Source organism: Malus domestica, chromosome 17 (assembly GCF_042453785.1).
Source record: "Malus domestica chromosome 17, GDT2T_hap1".
Classification (NCBI taxonomy): Eukaryota; Viridiplantae; Streptophyta; class Magnoliopsida; order Rosales; family Rosaceae; genus Malus; species Malus domestica.
The window spans coordinates 9686675-9710684 of record NC_091677.1 but is presented as its reverse complement, the minus strand read 5'-3'; the positions used below and the strand labels follow the sequence as shown (position 1 = coordinate 9710684).

General features: G+C 40.1%; 1 protein-coding gene across 1 annotated transcript; it reads left to right on the top strand.

The window, feature by feature from the left end:
• Nucleotides 1-9331: 9331 nt before the first annotated feature.
• LOC103440526 (threonine--tRNA ligase, chloroplastic/mitochondrial 2) lies at nt 9332-21859 on the top strand. Its single transcript, XM_070817523.1, is given in 8 exon segments — nt 9332-9787; nt 10191-10402; nt 10503-10650; nt 11090-11343; nt 11464-11850; nt 11926-12234; nt 20646-20846; nt 21281-21859. Coding segments are annotated over 7 exon segments (1695 nt in total). The 5' UTR covers nt 9332-9787; nt 10191-10267; the 3' UTR covers nt 21542-21859.
• The last annotated feature ends 2151 nt before the right edge of the window (nt 21860-24010 follow it).

The window sequence follows — 24010 nt, the reverse complement described above, 5'->3', positions numbered from 1 at the left end:
TTTTTTTGTTGAGAAAGAGTTGTTGGAGTCTACAAATATAGGAACCGTTGACAAAGGGGATCCACTGGCTAATAAACTTGCGACACGTGGAATCTAGAGGCATAGAAAACTAGATATGGATTGGATTCACAACTACTGCAACCAGAAAATGGTAAATACAGGGCTTAGAATGCAAAGCGAAAGGGATAAGAAGAAGATAAAAATGGAGGAACATTTGTTTTTCCGTTGTATTGGTATGTTTTTAGCTTAAAATGTACAAGTTAAACAATAATTAAGAATGTAGGATTATCAACTTAAAAACATTTTTCCATAATGTTGTCGTTTTAGGATTTGTGTTAAGTTCTTTATGTCGTTGGAGACATAAGATAGTACATAACATAAAGTGCGACAATATATGGTCTTTTCTTTGGACAAACCCTAGCTGTCATGAATTGGTCGCCAAACCCTAGTTAGACTTACTTATTTGCCTGAATTGGTCTACAAATCTAGTCCAACTTGGAGATAGTTCAAGTCAAACCCTAGGGTTGTAAATCGGCATGACTTGAGTTTGCATTGGGTTCGATTCGTGTTTGGCTTGTCGGTGCTCACTCATGTAAGAAGCAAGTCAAGTTTATGTTCGACTAGATAAGAAACAAGCTAAACTAGAATATTGGTACGTTTGGCTCATAAAGCTTGTGAGTAGTCACAAGGCAACTCGAACTAGATTCTATTTAAGGACTTTAACTGGAATAGAACATTGTGTTTGGAATTTTGCTTTTGAAGAATTATGTTTGCTACTTTTTCTCTAAGTTTTAAAATTAACCATCTTCAATTTGGCCTTTTTTATTACGAGGGAGATTGATATTATGTCTCCACCGTCTTCTTTGGTTTCTAAAGATAATATAAATGTGGTGACTAGCCTCCCACGGGCTTCCAACCCAAAAGACTCAAAAATGAAAGAGATGTTTATGCGACTATCTTAAACTAGTATGTTTGAAAATGTTGTCTCGCAAGGTTTATGTTTTATATAATTTTCTATTAGTAAAATGTGTTGCCAAGTTAATAGTTCGAAATAGCTCGGTTCGGTCCAAGCTTGAACTTTTTAAGCTCACTCGAGTTAGGCTCCTATAACAATTGTAAGTAAAACAAACTAACCTGAGCTTGAAAAAAAAAAAATTAACAAGTCAAACTTGAAAATTGCAATATTCAATTTAATTAGACTCGTTTACAGTCCTATAAAAATCAATACCAGGCGTGTGAAACTATTGTTTACCTAATTCTCACTTGGACCATCTTCAACCCTTTGAGTTAAAATCTAAAATTTTAAGGAAAAGCTCTCAATACTGTTTACTTTAACGAAAAATCACATTTTTACACTAAAAAATCAATCATGGTACTATTCACTTTACCCTTTATTTTGTCCTTATCATTAAAACTCAAAGTTTTCAAGCCATTTTCATTAGTTTTCCTAAATTTTTAACCCAAGAAATTTAGATTTTAACCCAGAAATAGTTTTTCTCCGCCAACCCTTCTGGATTAAATTTTTAGCTCGAGATTATTAAAGAATTGTTGCAGTCATATTTAGAATATGAATGTAATTGTGCAAGTCCTAGTATATTTAGGGATATCTTGGAATATTCACCTTATTAGATATTATTCTATTAGAGTTGTAATCCTATTAAGGTAAGGGTTTAACTTATCTTACTACTATAAATATAGGCACAATGCAGTGATACAACACACACCTCATAATTAAATCTCTCTCTTACTGCTGACCTCTCTCCCTCTAGTTCTAAATACAGTTCAGTCAAATAGGCCTATAACATGTTATCAGCACGCTTTTGCCAGAAGCTAAGCACTTGAAGGATAGCACGCTTTTGTCAGAAGTTAAGGACCTGAAGGATCGTAGGAGGAGGCTTTCTTCTACAAAATTCAAAGGTTTTTATTTGTTTTTTGTTAATCAGGTACGCTTAAAATAAAGTAATATATTTGAAACGTCTACGAAGCATGAAAACATTCCCCATGATGTATGAATCCCCTATATTTATATTTTTCTTCTGATATATATATATATATATATATATATATATATATTGTATATGATTCATATATTTGTTAATATATATATATACACACACGCTTCATGCATTACGCAATTATTTTGTTATGTGGAATTTGTGAGTCAAAACATATAAATAAATTAAAAGCAATTTAGGGTTCTTAAAACCCTAGAAAAGTCCAGTCGAAACCCGTGCCTTGTTTTTGGCCCAAACCAGCGGCACTTGCTGCTTGGCTTACCTAGACCACACAGCCAAGAAGCCTGCAGCCCTCCTGAGGCCCAATGACCTGCAACCGAACTGCAGAGCCTGTCCCCGCATCATTACCATCCCATTTTTTGGCTGGGTTGCATCCTTTCTTTCGACCCAATGCCAATTTTTGGCATGCTTGCGTTATAACTCACACCCAAATATTTATTTTGGGGTACTTTAGGTTACGCCAATTAATTCTAATTTAATAATCACTTGGTTTATCACTAACTGAAGCTAATATGACTCGTCTATCATTATTTTGCTTCCACGATTGACCCCATTTGGTCTCGATCTATTGAATTAATTAAAAGTGACATGCCATCCATTAATCTGATAATTAATCCAAAATTATTGACCTAAAGATCACTTTTGGACATTAGCGATTCAATAATTTATTGTTCTACTTTGAACCGTTGACATCCTTTCATAGTCCCGAAACTCTCACACTTGAGTTTCCGAAGCAACTCAAATCAACTACACTTAAATCATCATATTGCATTTTGTGTTCTTGCAAGAACCTCACCTTTATGAACTAATCGTTCATAAAACTAAATTGAACCTGTAGTTTCATATTTAGTGCCTTTGAAACCTGAAATTTTCATTCAAAACTTACCACATGAAACTTGTAGCTTTCATGTTTAAATTAAACCAATACATGTCTATAGAACCCGAATGTTCTACGATGTATGTCTATGGATTACCATATGACTAACCACGTTTTATTGTACCCTCCGTTTTAGGGACATGTCAAACTTGAATAAGCTCGATTTCACCGCTCTGGAAGTATCTGAAAGAAACTACCTGAAGTAAGTTCAAGATATAAAGCTCCATCTTATTGCAAAAGGTATTAGAGCCACATCGAGGAACCTACCGACTCCAAACCCATCGATAAAGCTCAGAAAGCTACTGCAATGATCTTCATTCGAAGACACATCCATGATACATTGCAGACCGAGTACCTTGCTGAGAAGGACCCACACACTCTCTACTTGCTCTGGCCAATCGTTTCAATCACTAGAAAGACATTTACTTGCCTGAAGCAAGACACGACTGACATCATTTACACTTCCAAGACTTTAGTCCGTGAATGAATACAACTTTGAATTTTGTAGAATCCGATCATTGCTTAAGTTCTGTAAAGTGGACTTAACAGATGCAGATCTCTTGGAGAAGATCTATTCGACCTTCCATGCCATCAATATTGTCGTACAACAACAATATAGGGCATATAAGTTCACCAAATTTTTGGATTTGATCTCTGTTTTACTTCTCGCTGAAAACCAGAACCAACTTTTGATGAGAAATCATCAAGCTCGACCTATTGGCTCGAACACTTTGCCTGAAGCTCATTTGACCAATTTTAGCAGCCACAAACGACGGAAAAATTTTCGTGGCCTTGGTAATAGGCGACAAGCCCACCCATGAGCCCAAGGTCAACAGAACCAAGGCCCACTAAAGGGAGGAAAGTTGACCCAAAAGCGCCAACCCCTTGCACCTAACGCCCCAAACTTCAAGAACAAGGAAAAAGCTACCGTTCAATCGGCTTCCACTGAAATGGACATGTGCGACCGCTGTAGATCAAAGGATCATTGGTCACGCATATGCAGAGCTACCCCCGAGGCTATTACCAAGTATCATTCCCGTTGTGAGTCTAACTTTGCCATTGTGGAACATCCCGAAGATGCTACTACATCCATGGAGATATCAAAATTTCAGAAGGCACCTGCCCCTATGGACGAATAAGTTTTATTCTTCTAGACATGTTTTTACCGTGTTTTTACCCCTAGTGGCCGAACCCCCCCCCCTAATTTTTAGGTTTATGGTTTAATGTTTGGACAATTTTTCTAAGTCTTTGGAATAATTTGTTTGGTTTTGGTTTGTTTTGAATTTTGGATAATTATTTTATGGATATTATTCCTCGATTGATTAATTGAATGAATGGAATTATATTTGTGCATGTGACCAATTCAATTAATTTATTTTTGGGTATGACTAGTGAAGAAGTTAGTTATATGGCTGATAGTGCTACTATGCATACCATATTGCGTGAGCGACACTATTTTACTAACTTCATACCTAAGAATGCGTCTCTGACAACCCTTTCAGGCTCATCCAACCTGATTGAAGGATATAGAAATGCCCGTATAATGTTGTGTAATGGTATTGTCTTAACCATTAAAGATGTCATCTATTCTCCACGTTTCGGAAAAATGTTGCTGAGTTTTATAGACATTGGAAATAATCAATATCATGTTGAAACCACTGAAGAGAATGGTTCTAAATTTATTTGTATCACTTCTTATGAGTATGGCCAGAAGCATATTCATGATAAGCTGGAGCGTCACCCGAATGAATTGTACAACCATTCGCGATATAGAGACCCACCATGTGGCCGACCCTAAACCCGGGTTCTAGGGCACTTTACTGCTTTAGCATAATCGTATGAGACATCTCGGACATGACATGATGCGCCGTATCCTCAAATCATCACATAGCATCATTTACCTCCCTAAGTTGGATTCTCGCCATGCAAAGCTTGTTCTTTAGAGAAGTTGAATACTTAACCCTCAATTACAAAGATTATTCACAACCTTCCTAAGTTTCTTCAGATGATTCAAGGGGATATTTGTGGACCTATCCAACCAACATGCGGACCATTTAGATACTTTATGGTGTTGGTTGATGCATCAACACGTTGGTCACATGTTTGCTTATTGTCCACATGCAACACTGCATTTGCGAAACTCCTAGTACAAATTATTAAGCTTAGGGTTCACCACCTTGATTATTCGATCAATTCAATTCGACTGGATAATGATGGAGAGTTTACGTCACAAACTTTGGACGATTATTGCATGTCAGTTGGGATCGAAGTTGAACATCATGTACCCCATGTTCATACCCAAAAAAGCATGGCAGAAGCTTTCATAAAGCACATTCAATTGATAACTCGAACTTTGGTTATGTGAACCAAACTGCCAGTATTTTCCTAGGGCTATGCAATATTGCATGCAGTTATGTTGGTCTGCCTGATGCCCACCGTTACCCAACCTCATTCACCGTTACAGTTGGTTACTGGATACGAGCCCGATGTCTTGCATTTATCTGTGTTTGGGTACTCAGTCGATGTGCCAATAGCGTCACTACTACGTACCAAAATTCATAAAAGAATGAGAATCTATATCAGTTATGATTTGCCTTCAATTATTTGCTTCTTATAGCCCTTGACAGGAGATCTTTTTACCCCATGTTTAACGGATTGTCACTTTGATGTGCCATCTTCATGTCGTTAGGGGAAGATAAGAACTCTGACATTCATGTAGAATGCTGCAAATTGTCGTGGTATGCTCCCACTATGTCTCATTTAGATATCCGAATTACCCAATGTGAAACTAAAGTGCGACGTATACTAGATTTTCAGAGCATTGCTCAAAGCATGCTTGATGTTTTTACTGATATAGCAAAAGTGATGAGATCACATATACCCGCTGCAAATGCACCTGCAAGGATCGATGTACCTAAAGTACGTTATAATATCGCCTGGGAAGGCCGAACCATCCCTAAGGGTGGTCGGTCGCACCTTCCACGCGGCTCGGTACATTGGTGGCTAGCCAATCATCTGTTCCTACCCTGAAGCGTGGCAGACTTCCTGGTTCAAAGGATTCACAACCCTGGAAGAGGAAAATGACACAAATTAGTGACCCTATTCTGAATTCGACCATCATTTACTCATTTGTTCCAATACATGAAGTTATTCTAAATTATGGTGATGACTTAGATGAGACAACCCGACCTCTTGAGAATCGTGAAATTTCGGTCCACTACGCAGTATTGGATGAGGTTTAGAATCAGAATGAGATGATCGTCGACAATGCATTTGCGTACATAGTAGCTACTAACATCGATATTGAACCACGTTTCCTTGATGAATGCTGACGTATAACTGATTGGTCAAATTGGAAATAAGTAATTCAGGTTGAACTCGATTCGCTTGCGAAACGTAAGGTGTTTGAGCCTGTAGCTCCTACTCCACCATATGTGAAGCCCGTGGACTATAAGTGGATTTTCGTAAAAAAAACGTAATGAGAAGAATGAAATAGTGCGATACAAAGCACGCCTCGTAGCGCAAAGCTTCTCTCAACGCACTAGGATTGATTACGAGGAGACGTATTCCCCTATAATGGACGTTATAACGTTCCGCTACCTTATCAGTTTGGTAGTTTCCGAAAAACTGAATATGCAGTTTATGGATGTGGTAACCACGTATCTCTATGAGAATCTAGATACGAAAGTCTACATGAAATTTCCAGAAGGACTTCCATTGACTGGTTCAAATAGTTCTAGACAACGAAAAATTCTCTCTATTAGATTGAGGATATAACTCTACGGATTGAAACAATCTAGGCGGATGTGGTATAACGGTTTGAGTGAATATTTGACAAGTCAGGGTTATGTGAACAACGAACTATGCCCATGCGTGTTCATAAATAAGTCACATTCTGGATTTTTTATCGTTGTAGTTTATGTCGACGACATGAACCTCATCGGAACTCCCGCAGAGCTTGAGGAAATTACCGTTCACTTGAAATTGGAATTTAAGATGAAAGATCTTGGGAAAAACTCGATATTGTCTCGGCTTAGAGATCAAGCATTATTCGAATGGAATCCTAGTACATCAATCGAACTACACCCAAAAGGTGTTGCAACACTTTTAATGAGGATAAAGCGAAGCCTTCGAGTACTCTTATGGTCGTTCAGACTCTAGATGCTAAACAAGATCATTTCTATCCCAAGGAGGATGAGGAAGAGATTTTGGAGCCTGAAGTTCCATACCTAACTGCAATTGGTGCTTTATTGTACTTAGTTCAATGCACTAGACTAGACATCTCATTCGTTGTTAATCTTTTGGCTAGATACAGCAATGCGCCTACACGCAGACACTGGAATGATGTTAAAGAGATTTTCCGCTACCTCAAGGGTACGATGGATTTGGGTTTGTTTTACACCCACGAATTCTCGAGAGGAGACGCCGCCCTCTTCGGTCATCGAGTTGATTTCCGCCTTGTTGGTTATGCAGATAGTTATCTGTCTGACCCACATGAAGCATGTTTTCAAACGGGTTATGTCTTTATCATTGGAGACACCACTTTATCTTGGAGGTCTACCAAGCAAACACCAATGGCGACTTCTTCGAACCATGATGAGATCCTCGCCATGCATGAAATATCGCATAAGTGCTTTTGGTTAAAAGCATTCATAGAACATATTCAAAGTACTAGTGGTCTTACTACCGTTGTTGGCCTTCCTACGATGATCTTTGAAGACAATGCAACATGTATCGAGCAGTTAAAGAAGGGATACATCAAGGGAGACAACACCAAGCACATAACGCCAAAGTTCTTTTATTCTCACTAACAACAATAACATCAGAACATTGAAGTCAAGCAAATCCATTCCCAAGACAACCTGGCCGATCTCTTTACCAAGTCATTGCCCAAGTCTACTTTTCAGAAGCTTGTCTAAGGAATCGGTATGCATAAATTATATGAGTTGAATTGTTTGTAGTTCTTTTATTTGGAAGTTATGTTTAATTCAGGGGGAGTATTCTAAAGCATACTCACTTGATCTTTATGTACTCTTTTTCCTACGATTATGAACATTTTTCTCACTGGATTTTTACTACCTAACGAGGTTTTGATGAGGCACCCATCCTGGGATGATCATACTCTGTTGAGTTTACTACCTTCGTCTTGTTTGACGTTTGTTTTAAACATTATGCATACTTCTCACTTTTCTCCTTAGTCTATAGGTTTTCACCTGCCTTAGGTTTTACCATAGCGAGATTTTGTGAGTTTTACTGCCTATGCATACTTTCTTTATATTAGAGACTCGCATTCGCCCGTTGTGTCGACGACTTCATCAATTGTTCTACCTTATTTGCTGAAGATCTGATGCAATATTTTGTTTGAGTATTTCCACACTCAAGGAGGAATGTTGTAGTCATATTTAAAATAGGAATGTAATTGTGTAAATCCAAGTGTATCTAGGGATATCTTGGAATATTCTCCTTAGTAGATATTATTCTATTAGATTTGTAATCCTATTTGGGTAAAGATTTAACTTATCCTACTACGATAAATATAGGCATAATGAAGTGATACAACATACACCTCATAATTAAATCTCTCTTTTCTTTCTCTTGCCGCTGGCCTCTCTCCCTCTCTAGTCCTAAATACAGTTCAGTCAAATAGGCCTACAACAAGAATGAATTTAGGATAATTTTTTTTTTGGTAAAGTAACTTAAAAAAAAAAAGATTATGTAGACTATCATAATTTAATTTTATGAACATTTTAACCTAAAAATATTTAGATTTCGATAAATATTGAAAATCATTGAACCGACATCATGAAACTCGTGAAACACTATAAAAGAATACGAAATGCATAAAATATTTCTTTAAATTACTTTAGTTGTTAGATTTAAATTTGGACCGTTATATATTTTTTTACCTTAGATCAAATTAGATCTTAAATGTTGGATTCAATGAATTTATAAATATAAAACTAAAAAAAAAAATACACATATATGGTGGGCCAACCCCACTAACCTAAGGGAAAATCCTAAACTAAATTTGCCCCAGAAATGAGTTTTGAGTTTTAACTTATATTTTTCCCAAGAGTTGAAGTAAGTTGGGGTAAATTTAAAACTTAAAATTTGAGTTTTACTTCAAGAATTGGAGTAAGTCTTAGAGATGCAAAATTTCATTTAGATAGAGAATTCTAATCTCATATATTTTTCTTAAAAAATTGAAACATAATTTTTTTTTTTGAACAAGTGATATTATCTACACTAAGGAGAGGGTGAACTTAGTTTTACAATGAGCTAGTAATAATGTAGTTCAAACTTGCATTTGACGAGAATCAAACTTATGACATCTCATTTACAAGTGAAGAGTAATACCACTAGATCATAGTGATATTTTGGATTAGAAATCATTACTTTTTATATAAAAGGCAACATTTGGCTCCAAATTTTTTCTTTTGGGTCCTAAGATTCTTAAGGCGCCCGAGGGACAAAAACCGAAAGCCAAACCTCCACCACAAACGAAGTCACAAACGCCACTCTCACTCACCCTCCACCGTTGCACACGAACCCATCATAGTTCTGAAATCCAAACACAACCCAGATGTTAATTCTTCAGAGAATGGCAATGGCCACTTCTTCTTCTTTCTTCCTCTCAATCCCTCTCCTAAAGACCTTTTCTTTCCTTTCCCCAGTTAAACACTGCGCTTCGCCACTGAGCTCCGAGTTCAGGGCTCTGTCCCTCTACGGCGGCAGAAATGGAGTCTCCACCTCCTCGGCGATGGCCACGGCTGCTCGGGTCTCGACCCAAGACGACAAATTGAAGGATGCCCAGATGGAGGTAACTGATAAGCCTGAGAAAGTCGTGCTTCTAACCAACGAGTCCTCCGAGAGCCTCCTCAGGATTCGACACACGGTATTTATTGAAATTTCATTTCTTTTGATTGGATTTGTGATGTGTTATGTTAAATTGAAGTAGGAGGTGCTTTCGTGGCGAAAATTTTGAATTTTTAGGTTCTTTGGAGCTCTGTTTTTGAAAGTTCGATGCTTTTGTTCAACTATTTTCAATTCTATGTTATTGATTGTCACCTGATTCTGTTGTGAAGAATGAGGAAGTGAGGTAGAAGAAAATGAGAACATAGCTTTTCGGTAATTTGAAATTTGGTCGAATAGGACTTGGAAAAATGGGTGTACAGCAGTCATAAGCTGGAAAAATTTTCAATCCTGTTTTTGGGAATGTGAGAAGATACATGGGTTTCTGTATTTGATAAAGTGTTGAGGTCGAGCTATGTTCATTTTTTTTCTGAAATTCCTTGTAGTTTGGTATTAATGGCGCCTTTTCCGCTGTTATGATGATGAACTATTTATATGTGTTTGACTGCCGTGTGCACACGTGATGGCCATGGCTGTTCAAAAGCTCTTCCCAGATGCAAAAGTGACAATTGGTCCGTGGATAGAAAATGGGTTCTATTATGATTTTGATATGGAGCCTTTGACAGACAAAGAGTTGAAAAGAATCAAGAAGGAGATGGTAAGTGGAATTTCTGTATAAGTTATCGTGTTTGTATCAAAGTTTTGGAACCATGAAACTATTGAAAACTATTCATGAGCATTTCTTTTGTGATTTGTAGGATCGCATCATTGGTAGAAACTTACCACTCATAAGAGAAGAAGTTTCAAGAGATGAACCTCACAAAAGAATAACTGCTCTCAACGAACCTTACAAATTGGAAATTTTGGAAAGTATTAAAGAAGATCCCATTACCATATATCATATTGGTATGGGTTTCACCATTTTCAGGCTCAATATAGTATGGAAGGTGATGATTTAATGTGGAGGAACTGTGTGTAAATGATTTTGCTAATCAATAAAACTCAGCTATTTATTTTATATTTTTATTAGCTACACAAGTGAAATGTACAGTGTTTGTGTCGAGTCTAAGATGGAAATTTAAAGAAAGAAAAAAAGAAAGGGCGGGGATGTGCTCAGGGAAAACAATGTTGTTGGTGCTCTATAAAAATGAGTTATTGATATGCAGATTGAAAAGGAGACTAATTTGAAGGTGGGAGGAACCTTTTGGTCAAGCTAACCAAATTATACATATGTTTATACATATGCATGCTTGTTCTGGGATTTGATTGTGTTTTGAACTAGCATCCTGTCATATTAAACTGTCTTTATATCATAATTCCTCATAGTATGCCAAATTCTTCATAGGTGATGAATGGTGGGACCTATGTGCGGGGCCCCATGTTGAAAAAACTGGAAATATTAACAGAAAAGCTGTCGAACTTGAGTCTATTGCTGGTGCCTACTGGAGAGGAGATGAAAAGAAACCACTGCTGCAGAGGATCTATGGCATTGCATGGGAGAGTGAAGATCAATTGAAGGCATATCTTCATTTCAAAGAGGAAGCTAAACGTCGAGATCACAGGCGCCTTGGTCAAGTTCTTGACCTGTTTTCTATACAGGTACTCAGAATTGCCTTGAATCTCGTTCTGCTGTTTTCGCAGATATATAAGTTAGCAATCCCATTATTTGTAATTATGAGGATTCTTGCATTGAACATTTTCATTGTTGAATTTTCACAGAATGATGCTGGTGGGGGTTTAGTGTTTTGGCATCCAAAGGGTGCTATTGTGAGGCATGTAATGGAAGATTTGTGGAAAAAGATCCACATAGACCGTGGTTACGATCTGCTGTATACTCCACATGTTGCAAAGGCGAACCTTTGGCAGATAAGTGGTCATCTGGATTACTACAAGGAGAATATGTATGATCAAATGAATGTTGAGGATGAACTATATCAGCTTCGACCGATGAACTGCCCCTATCATATCTTGGTTTACAAAAGGAAGCCTCACTCATATCATGAATTTCCTATTCGAGTTGCTGAGTTGGGAACCGTATATAGATACGAATTATCTGGAAGCTTGCATGGTCTTTTTCGTGTAAGGTTTTACTCAGGTATGGTGTTAGTATTTGTAAACTGTGAGTCTATAATCCTAGGTGTATGAAGTGTTTTTTTTGCTTAACCTCGGGACCTTTTGCAGGATGATGCCCACATATTTTGTCTAGAAGATCAGATCAAAAATGAAATCAGGGGTGTCCTAGATCTTACCGAAGAACTTTTGTTGCAATTTGGCTTCAACAAATATGAGGTCAATCTCTGTACGAGGCCAGAGAAAGCTGTTAGAGATGATGATATATGGGCGAAAGCAACATCTTCCCTTAGAGATGCTTTGGATGATAAAGGTTGGAGCTATCAAATTGATGAAGGTGCTGGTGCCTTTTATGGTCCAAAGATTGATCTTAAGATTGAGGATGCCCTTGGAAGGAAGTGGCAGTGCTCAACTATATAGGTTAATCCTGAACTCATGGCGGGATAATTCTAATGTGTGCTTTGTTTTTTAATTGGTAGTCTCTCTGTCTATCTCTGTATCACTTTGTAAAATGTTCCGGATAAAGGAGGAGGGGGAGGGCGTCAGGTAGTCGACAGCCGGCACTCCATGATCACGTCGAATCCTTATGAAAATGAATCCAGAACAAAATCGCGCTAAAGCTAGGGCGTCACCCGTAAGTGGCGCGCTGTGTGGCCCGAGCACAGTGATAAGTGAGCAAGGGTCGCTGTATCTCCATCGGCACCCGGATGCAGTGTTAAATGAGCAAGGGGGCCATAGAAACTTCTTTTCGAACGACTCCACTCAAAGTTGTTTGGGAGCATATGCTCCTATCAACTTTACCCGGGACACACAAAAGAAGTACTTTGATCCTATTAGACGGGGGAGGGTGAAGAAGCTAGGACAGAAGGGTAGAGTTCAAGAGAGCAAAATGCGTTTAGGAACGTGGAATATAGGAACCTTAACGGGAAAATCTATGGAAGTAGTGGAAGTTATGGTGAGGAGAAGGATAAATATTATGTGCCTACAAGAAACTAAGTGGGTTGGTAGTAAGGCAAAGGATCTAGAAAACTCAGGGTTTAAACTTTGGTATTCGGGCACAAATAGAACGAGAAACGGTGTTGGCATCATCGTGGACAAGACCTTGGTACAAGATGTTGTAGATGTCAAGAGGGTAGGAGATAGAATCATGGCAATCAAGATTGTAATAGGACAAGAACTTATCAATGTGATTAGTGCGTACGCACCTCAAGTAGGGTTGGATACGAGTTCGAAGGAGAAATTTTGGGAAGATCTTGGAGACTTGGTGCAAGGAATTGCTCAGACGGAGAAGTTATTTATAGGAGGAGATTTAAATGGACACGTGGGCAGGGAGACAGGCAACTATGGAGGTTTTCATGGTGGCCATGGTTTTGGGGAGAGAAACGAGGATGGGGAAGCTATCTTGGATTTTGCAATGGCATATGATCTCTTCTTAGCCAACACCTTCTTTAAGAAGAGAGAAGAACATGTGATCACCTACAAGAGTGGGTCGTCAAAAACACAAATAGATTTTCTTCTAATGAGGAAAGGGGATCGTATAACTTGTAAGGATTGCAAAGTTATACCAGGAGAGAGCGTGGCTAATCAACATCGCTTGTTGGTGATGGATGTACATATCAAAAGAGTAAGACAAAAGAACAAGACTTGGAAGTGCCCAAGGACTAGATGGTGGAATCTAAAAGAAGAAAAACAAGCCATTTTCAAAGAGAAGGTAATCACCCAATGTGTGTGGGATAGAGAGGGGGAAGCTAGCCAAATGTGGGATTCCATGGCTAGTTGTATCCGAAAAGTAGCAAAAGAGGTATTAGGAGAGTCCAAGGGCTTTGCCCCACACCAAAAGGAATCTTGGTGGTGGAATGAAGAGGTACAAACAAAGGTGAAGGCTAAGAAGGAATGTTGTAAAGCCTTATACAAGGAGAGGACCGATGAAAATGGTGAAAGGTATAGAAAAGCGAAGCAAGAGGCGAAGAAAGCTGTGAGAGAAGCTAAGTTAGCGGCTTACGACGATATGTATAAACGACTAGATACCAAAGAAGGAGAGTTGGATATCTATAAACTATCTAGAGCAAGGGAAAAGAAGACAAGGGACCTAAACCAAGTGAGGTGCATCAAGGATGAGGATGGAAATGTTCTTGCTACAGAGAACGCGGTTAAAGACAGATGGAGAGGTTATTTTCATAATCTTTTCAATGAAGGACATGAAATGAGTGCTTCTTTAGGGGAGTTGAGTAACTCAGAAGAGTGTAGAAACTACTCTTTTTATCGTCGAATCCGGAAGGAAGAAGTGGTTGTAGCTTTGAAGAAGATGAAGCATAAAAAAGCAATAGGCCCAGACGATATACCAATCGAAGTGTGGAAACTTTTGGGAGAGACAGGTATAACATGGCTCACTGACCTTTTCAATAGGATTTTGAAAACGAAGAAGATGCCAAATGAGTGGCGAACGAGCACTTTGGTGCCTATCTACAAGAATAAGGGCAACGTACAAAATTGCATGAACTATAGGGGTATTAAGCTAATGAGTCATACAATGAAGCTCTGGGAGAGAATCATTGAGCATAGATTGAGGCAAGAGACACGGGTTTCGGACAACCAATTCGGGTTCATGCCAGGGCGCTCAACCATGGAGGCAATCTATCTCTTACGAAGATTGATGGAAAGATATAGAGATGGGAAAAAGGATTTACACATGGTCTTTATAGATTTGGAAAAAGCGTATGATAGGGTCCCAAGAGACATTCTTTGGAGGATTTTAGAGAAGAAAGGAGTACGAGTAGCATATATCCAAGCTATAAAGGATATGTATGAAGGAGCAAAGACTGCCGTAAGAACTCATGAAGGACAAACCGAAAGCTTTCCCATAACTGTTGGATTACATCAAGGCTCATCCTTAAGTCTTTACCTTTTTGCGTTGGTAATGGATGAGTTAACAGGACATATTCAAGATGATATTCCTTGGTGTATGCTTTTCGCAGACGATATAGTGTTGATAGATGAAACTCAGGAAGGGGTAAATGCAAAGCTTAACCTTTGGAGAGAAGTGTTGGAATCTAAAGGTCTTCGCCTAAGCCGATCAAAGACAGAATATATGGAGTGCAAGTTCAGTGCAAATGGAGGCCAAAACGAGTTAGGGGTGAAGATCGGAGATCAAGAAATACCAAAGAGCGACCGTTTTCGTTACCTAGGATCTATCTTGCAAAAGAACGGAGAATTAGATGGAGATCTCAACCATAGAATACAAGCTGGATGGATGAAGTGGAAGAGTGCATCCGGTGTGTTATGTGACCGCCGTATGCCACTGACGCTCAAGGGAAAATTTTATAGGACGGCAATAAGGCCGGCGATGCTGTATGGCACAGAATGTTGGGCGGTGAAACATCAACACGTACATAAAATGGGTGTAGCGGAGATGAGGATGCTTCGTTGGATGTGTGGGCACACGAGAAAGGATAAGATTAAGAATGAGGATATCCGGGGTAAAGTAGGAGTAGCCGAAATTGAAGGAAAGATGAGAGAAAATCGGTTACGGTGGTTTGGACATGTGCAAAGAAGGCCTACTGACGCTCCGATTAGAAGATGCGACTATGGGACAGAGGTTCAGGGCCGAAGGGGTAGAGGAAGACCTAGGAAAACTTTGGAAGAGACTCTAAGAAAAGACTTAGAGTACTTGGATCTAACGAAGGACATGACACATGATCGAGCACAATGGCGTTCTAAGATTCATATAGCCGATCCCACTCAGTGACTTGGATTTTCCAAGTCTCCAACCGAGAAGTTTTCCTCACTCGGAAAATTAAGGGAACACTACCCAACCTACATGCTCCACTCAGAAAGCTTCAACATACAAGCTTCAACAAAAGAAAATTCAAAGAACTTAGCGAAGAAGGCTTTGGTGTATCTAACACAATACGTTGAAATGAAGGAAAGCTTATTTATTGATATCCCCGATAAGCTACAAATATGTACATATACATGAGTCAAAATAAACACACAAGAGGGAGCCTTCACAAAGGTTGCTTAGGAGAAGTCTCAGCAGTCGGTAGAGCCCCAGAAAGAGAAGGCACCGGAGGGGGATCATTTGGAGCCTCAGTACTGGACAGAACCCTAGAAGGAGGAGGCATCAGAGGTTGATCATTTGGAGCTTCATTACGCGGTACAGCCCCAGAAGACGAAGGCAATAAATGCCTTTGGAACAAACCCACAAATCTCTGATGATCAAGTAAAACCTGACCATTAGTTTCCTTCATCTGGTCAAGCTTCCTCTTCATGTTTGTAGCATAGTCATGTGCGAGCCGGTGCAACTGTTTATTCTCATGCTTGAGCCCTCTAATCTCCTGTTTGAGACTCATCACTTCAGCCGCCAATGATTCAACTTGGCGGGTTCGAGCAAATAGGCGTTGGGCCATATTAGACACAGAACCTGCACACTGAACACTGAGAGCCAGCGAATCCTTAACAGCTAACTCATCAGACCGTTTGGAAAGTAGTCTGTTATCTTTGGGAGTGAGAAGGTTCCTGGCCACCACCGCAGCGGTCATATCATTCTTCATCACGGAACCCCCAACGGTAAGAGGACCAGTAGGGGAGACGAAGGATGGGCGCCATATGTTGTCTGGAGAAGGCGGGGCTGCCTCTTCAACAAGGTTCAAGTCAAAACGACGGTCGGAGGGGCCAGACATTTTCAAAGGTGTTGAAGAGAGAAGAGGTCGGACAAATCAAGATCTTAGAAGTGCAAGAATGAAGCTTCTACTGGTGGAGATTCAAGTGTGCTTTGGAACTTAATGCCAGCCCCTATAAAAATCTGCACTCGACGGAGCTTCAGAAATCGAAGAGGCATTTGCTTTCTCAAAAGCTGGGCTGCTTAGAGATCACGAGGGTTGATCTCAAAAATCGAAGAGGCGTTTGCTTTCTCAAAAGTTGGGCTGCTCAAAGACCTCGAAGGCTGATCTCAGAAATCGAAGAGGCGCTCGCTTTCTCAAAAGCTGGGCTCCCCAGAGACCACGAGGGCCGATCTCAGAAATCGAAGAGGCACCTACTTTTCCAGCCTTGTCAGCACCTGTCACACGCACACTCAGCTTTGCGGAAATTATGGGCATTCTGTCGAAGACTTCTGGGGAAGTAGAAAACACATGAATCTTACTGTTCAATCACCCACTTCCCACACGCAACAATAGCTCATGGGTACCACAGAAAACTTTGCCAAAGTTCTCTGCCAAAGTTGAGCACGTGAAGCTTGCAGCTCCCACTACATCGCTCTGACCAAGAAGGGTAAAAGAATAGCAAAGAAACAGCACTAACAAAGTTTAGACCCATAAATTTTGAAGGTCTAGCTACCATATTATTACCCACAAGGGTAAAGGAACAGTACCACTGCTGGATAATTGGAAAGTCCCTGTGTGTCAACCTCTGTGCTTCGTGGCAAGGTAGACTAGCAAACATGCCCAACCTTTACTCATATTCGAGAAAACACTCCCAATAAGATTGCTTGCTCCAAAATCGAAGAGGCACCGTCCTCCTAATCTCGAGAGCCAGACTCCCAACATGACTACTTTCTTAAAAATCGAAGAGAGGGTAAAGGAACAGTACCATTGCTGGATAATTGGAAAGTCCCTGTGTGTCAACCTCTGTGCTTCGTGGCAAGGTAGACTAGCAAACATGCCCAACCTTTACTCACATTCGAGAAAACACTCTCAACAAGATTGCTTGCTCCAAAATCGAAGAGGCACCGCCCTCCGAATCTCGAGAGCCAGACTCCCAACATGATTATTTTCTCAAAAATCGAAGAGACACTGCTCCCCGAATCTTCGAGAGCCAGACCCCCAGCATGATTGCTTTCTAAAAAATCGATGAGGCATCGTTCTCCGAATCAATCGAAGAGGCGCTCGCTTTCTCAAAAGCTGGGCTGCTCAGAGACCACGAGGGCCGATCTCAGAAATCGAAGCGGCACCTACTTTTCTAGCCTTGTCAGCACCTGTCACACGCACACTCAGCTTTGCAGAAATTATGGGCATTCTGTCGAAGACTTCTGGTGAAGTAGAAAGCACATGAATCTTACTGTTCAATCACCCACTTCCCACACGCAACAATAGCTTATGGGTACCACATATAACTTTGCCAAAGTTCTCTACCAAAGTTGAGCACGTGAAGCTTGCAGCTCCCATTACATCGCTCTGACCAAGAAAGGTAAAAGAATAGCAAAGAAACAACATTAACAAAGTTTAGACACATAAATTTTTAAGGTCTAGCTACCATATTATTACCCACAAGGGTAAAGGAACAGTACCACTGCTGGATAATTGGAAAGTCCCTGTTTGTCAACCTCTGTGCTTCGTGGCAAGGTAGACTAGCAAACATGCCCAACCTTTACTCACATTCGAGAAAACACTCCCAACAAGATTGCTTGCTCCAAAATCGAAGAGGCACCGTCCTCCGAATCTCGAGAGCCAGACTCCCAACATGACTACTTTCTCAAAATCGAAGAGAGGGTAAAGGAACAGTACCATTGCTGGATAATTGGAAAGTCCCTGTGTGTCAACCTTTGTGCTTCGTGGCAAGGTAGACTAGCAAACATGCCCAACCTTTACTCACATTCGAGACAACACTCCCAACAAGATTGCTTGCTCCAAAATCGAAGAGGCACCGCCCTCCGAATCTCGAGAGCCAGACTCCCAACATGATTACTTCCTCAAAAATCGAAGAGACACTGCTCTCCGAATCTCGAGAGCCAAACCCCCAGCATGATTGCTTTCTCAAAAATCGAAGAGGCATCGTTCTCCGAATCTCGAGAGCCAGATACCACAGACCACTTTTTCAAAGTGCTCTGACAGAGTTAAAATATGTGAAACTGGCAGCTCCCACTACCGTGCTATAACCAAGCAGGGTAAAGGAATAGCATTACTACTTGTTAGGGAGACTCCTATATATGTCGACCTCCATCCCCAACGGACAGGCAGACCTGCAAAAATGCTCAACCCTTCATCATATATGAGAGGGCACTCCCAACAAAGCCTTTCGAAATATTCAGCTTTCTTTCCCCCGATAATACCTCTGCAAACAAGCTATACTAGAGCAAGAATATCTCATATCATCAGGGTTAAAAGCAAGAGTATCCCATATCATGCTTTTTCCCTGTCTTTTCCTTTGGCCTTGTTTTTACCTGCAAGACAAGAAGAAAGAGAGCAATCAGTCAGCACTTGGAATTAAGCTTCCAGCCAGGAACTGACTGCCTGGAACCCCTTACCTGATTACTTACCTGGCATTGCTCTCGAGTACTCATCTTCAACATCTTATGTTTCCAGGGAAGATTCCGCATCTGCTTGAGGAACAGATAGGGCAAGTGCGAAGGATACAAGGAAGCATGTGGAGACAAGCGTAACAGCACACGTGCCGATACATCCATTACTCTGTCAAAAGCAAAAGTATCCCATATCAGCAGGGTGGAACGTACTCTAGATTTGATGGACTTGTTTTGACCCTCAAATTCTTCAGCCGGCCTTATACTCTGAAGGAAACCAGAAAACCCTCCAGCTCAGTTCAAGAATAAGCCTGTGGAAAGTTACTTCTTTAAAAGCAAAAGTATCTCATATCATTTCTTCTCATTTTTCTTCTCTTTATCCTTCATGCTGCTGCAAGATGGGGAGAAGGTGAACAATCAGTCGGAGCTCTGATTGCTTACCTTGTCTGTCACCTCTTTCAGCAGACCCCCTAGCTCGGCGACTTGGAGGACTCCTACTACATGGTTTGTATCGCGCTTGACCAAGCCTGAAACTACAAGTAAGCTTCAAGTGAAATTGATACATTACCTTGTGCATCTCCACCAGTTAAAGATACCACCCCTGGATGGAGGAAGAGTACTTCCAGAGAAGATGCCACATCTACCTATGAGACAGATAAGGCAAGTCAAGACGACACCACACTCCGATACTTAGAAGTTTCGTGATTACGAGATCATTCTCTCACAATATTTCCTAATGTCATTTGTACTAAATCATTCACTTGTACTCACTAAAGGAGAGCTTGAACCTATGTACTTGTGTAAACCCTTCACAATTAATGAGAACTCTTCTATTCCGTGGACGTAGCCAATCTAGGTGAACCACGTACATCTTGTGTTTGCTTTCCTATCTCTATCCATTTATATACTTATCCACACTAATGACCGGAGCAATCTAGCGAAGATCACAAAAAGCGACCGTTTTCGCTACCTAGGATTTATCTTGCAAGAGAACGGAGAATTAGATGGAGATCTCAACCATAGAATACGAGCTGGATGGATGAAGTGTAAGAATGCATCCGGCGTGTTGTGAGACCGTCGTAGGCCACTGAAGCTCAAGGGAAAATTTTATAGGACGGCAATATGGCCAGCGATGTTGTATGGCACAGAATGTTGGGCGGTGAAGCATCAACACGTACACAAAATGGGTGTAGCGGAGATGAGGATGCTTCGTGGGTTGTGTGGGCACATGAGAAAGGATAAGATTGGGAATGAGGATATCCGAGGTAAAGTAGGAGTAGCCGAAATTGTAGGAAAGATGAGAGAAAATCGGCTCCGGTGATTTGGACATGTGCAAAGAAGGCCGAATGACGCTCCGGTTCGAAGATGTGACTACGGGACAGAGGTTCAGGGCCGAAGGGGTAGAGGAAGACCTAGGAAAACTTTGGAAGAGACTCTAAGAAAAGACTTAGAGTACTTGGATCTAACGGAGGACATGACACAAAACCGAGCGCAATGGCGTTCTAGGATTCATATAGCCGACCCCACTTAGTGGGAAAAGGCTTTGTTGTTGTTGTTGTTGTTGTTGTTGATCTTTTGTATTTCCCAAATTGTACAGGTTGATTTTAACCTACCACAGCGTTTTGACATAACATATGTTGACTCAAACTCTGAAAAGAAGCGGCCTATCATGATTCATAGAGCTGTTCTTGGGTCATTGGAGCGGTTTTTTGGGGTCCTTATAGAGCATTATGCCGGGGATTTTCCATTATGGCTTTCACCAGTACAAGCTCATGTTGTACCAGTTACTGACTCCCAGGTTTGTAAAGCAGTTGCATGTTTAATGTTTTAATTAACTCAAGAACCCTCAACACACCTGCATTGGGCCTTGGTTGCCCCATGAAATTTACATGGCTCAACTTACATTGGATTACTTCACCTTTTCAATTTTCATTGATAAAATGGGTCCAGTTTTTCATCCATCCCATGAGCGATTTTCCATACCATTAGTTGTATACTTGTAATTCATCTGATATGACATCTTTTTACCCTGCAACACTTTAGAAGTGATGGATCCATTCAAAAGATGACAGAATTTGTGCATTGTGTGATGTGCAAGCGAACCTGCAAAGGAGACATTCAAATTTCTGTAGACAAGCAAATCAACCTTCGATAAATGTCTTTTTTGTTTAGTTACTATTGAGTATGAGATGATTATCTTTGCACTAAAGCAAAAATTTGATTTTTGTACAGCTTGATTACTGCAAAGAGGTAACCAACAAACTGAAAGCAAATGGTATTCGTGGTGAACTTTGCCAGGGTGAACGCCTGCCGAAACTGATTAGAAATTCAGAGACACAGAAAATTCCATTGATGGCTGTTGTTGGTGCCAAGGAAGTTGAAACTGGGACTGTTACAGTAAGATCCAGGTTTGGTGGCGATCTTGGCACCATGCCAATTGACGATTTTGTCAGTACAATCAAGTCAACCATTGAAAGCAAAGCGTCAATTTGATGTGCTTGCAGTTGGCTTTAGCCGAAGGGTGGTCTTCCTGTTGATTTGGAAAGATGTCTAGTCACTGGGAAACACAAAAAATGAAACAGATTCGATAGCATAAAAGCAATTTTGTTGCATTTGTACTTTACCATAGCAGCATTGTACCAATTTATTGTTTAGTCAGTGCCAAGATTGGTCCATCATAGTAGAGGTTGAATCTGAGAGAGTTTGAAGTCGGTATCGATGCAAAATTCGTTACAGGCTGCATTTGCCACTTGTATTTGTATATATTCATATGGACGGAAGGCACTAATGTCAGCCAGAAGTTCATTGACAGTTTACCTGCCTTGCATTTGAAATTGTATGGCTTTCATTAACCAGCAGAAGATCGACTCTAATTAATTGCTAACCAAACAGCAACTAATTACAGCTATTAGCAACCCAAAGCTGCCATTACAAACCAACCACTAAGATCTAGACACTTGTCTCATTTCCAAAAAGCCACTTGGCTACCCTATCTATCATAGACAGGGAGAGGGGGGCACACCACTGTAGCCAACTTGGCGAAGTCTAGTTTTACAACTCTCTCTCCAACCTCATCATTGGTGATGTGTGTTTCCAACATTATTTTCAGATGTCCAAACCCTATAGCACCAAGATGACCGCTCAAAACATCGATTTTTTTCGAGTAAGCTATACTACCACATTTTTCATATCATATTTGTACCATCTCTTTAATAGAAGTAGGCCCACCAGCACATATGAGTCACATCTCTATTAGACTAACTCCAACCCTGGGCTAAAAGCCAAAATTTTAGCCCAAAATTCCCCCCAAACACCCCCCAACCCAAACTAAAATATTGGGCTAAAAGGGGAATGCTAAAGTTGGGCCAAATTCCCCCCCAGCCGCGTGGACTCGCCCAGTTTTGGGCCACTCTCAGCCCGTGGACTCGCGCACGCGCCCCACGCCCCCAACTTGCAACCGGAGCCCGACAGGAAGGGGGCCCAGCTTCAGGCCTTGTCGGCCACTCATTCGAGCCCAACGACTCTTTTCAAAATCAGACGGGCAGCATTTAAGGACCGTTGGTTGATCCAACGGTCCAGATTCAAACTTTATTTTTAAAAAATATGTTATTTTAAAATACATTGAATCCAACGGTTGAGATTGAATATACTCAAATCTAACGGTAAAAAAAAAAAATCTAACGGCCCAAATTTAAATCCAACGGCTAAAATAATTAAATAAATTTATTTAACACAAAATTTACCCAAAAACTCTATAAATACCTATGTATTTGTTCAAACATCCACACAAAATTCAATTTTCTCCTACAATTCTTCCAATTTATCTTTCTATCATTTCTTTCCATTTCCAAATTGTTCAACATGGCAAGAGAGCATGTTAGAGGTCGTAATTGGACCTTTGAGGAAGATGTTTCTTTATGCTTGGCATGGGTTTCTGTTAGTGAAGATGGTGCAGTTGACACAAATCAAAATAAAAAGGTTTTGTGGGATAAAATCATTGCAAAGTTTCCAGAAAACTGCAACGGTAGCGGGCGAGACTGTGGTGGTGTTTATGATCGGTGGAAGACTATCAACAAAGCATGCACTTTATGAGGTGATAGACTTTGTCGGCCTACGGCATCTATCTTCCTTGTAAAGTAGTGGTCATGATTGACAACTGCGTTCAAGATGCCTTCAAAAAGCTTTCTCCTCATCCGAAACCGCCTCCGAAAATCATGAGCAGGAAATCTCGGCTGCTCAATGAAATAATCTTTCATCATTTGGTCATGACACTCTTCTCTATCACGCTGCACAAATGAACGTCCCGTGACAGAACCACGATGGCTAGATTCGCCATGGTGCTCATATTGCATAAACGAGTTTACAAGTTCAGCTTCGGCGTTGATCAGTTCTAAATCCTCAATGTCAAGCCTTGCTTGGTATTGTGCCATCTCCATTGCCCTGTTACGCCTGCTTCTATCACCCATTGATGAGATATTGAGAATTTTTAGGAAACAAAAACTCTTTGAAAGTTGAAAGATTGGTGAATATAGAGGATGATTGAAGGTTGAAAGATTGTGTGACCAACTAATATTGGACCTATGTTTATATAGAGGATGATTGATGAACGGTTGGTGAAAGTTGAAAAATTTGTGTTGAACGGTTGGTGAAAGTTGAAAGTTTGGTGTTGAAAGTTGAAAGTTTGGTGTTGAACGGTTGGTGAAAGTTGAAAGTTTGGAGTTGAATGGTTGGTGAAAGATGAACGGTTGGTGAAAGTTTAAAGGTTGGTGAAAGTAGCTTGCTTTGTGAAAAATTTAATGATTTTTCAATATTTATCGGAATTTAAATTTTTTTAGATTAAAATGTTCATAAAATTAATTTACAATAATCTACATATTTATTTTTTTTTTAAAAAAATTGATTTAAGAAAAAAATTAGCCTAAGTTCATTCTTTAATAATTCCGGGCTAAAATTTTAGGCCAG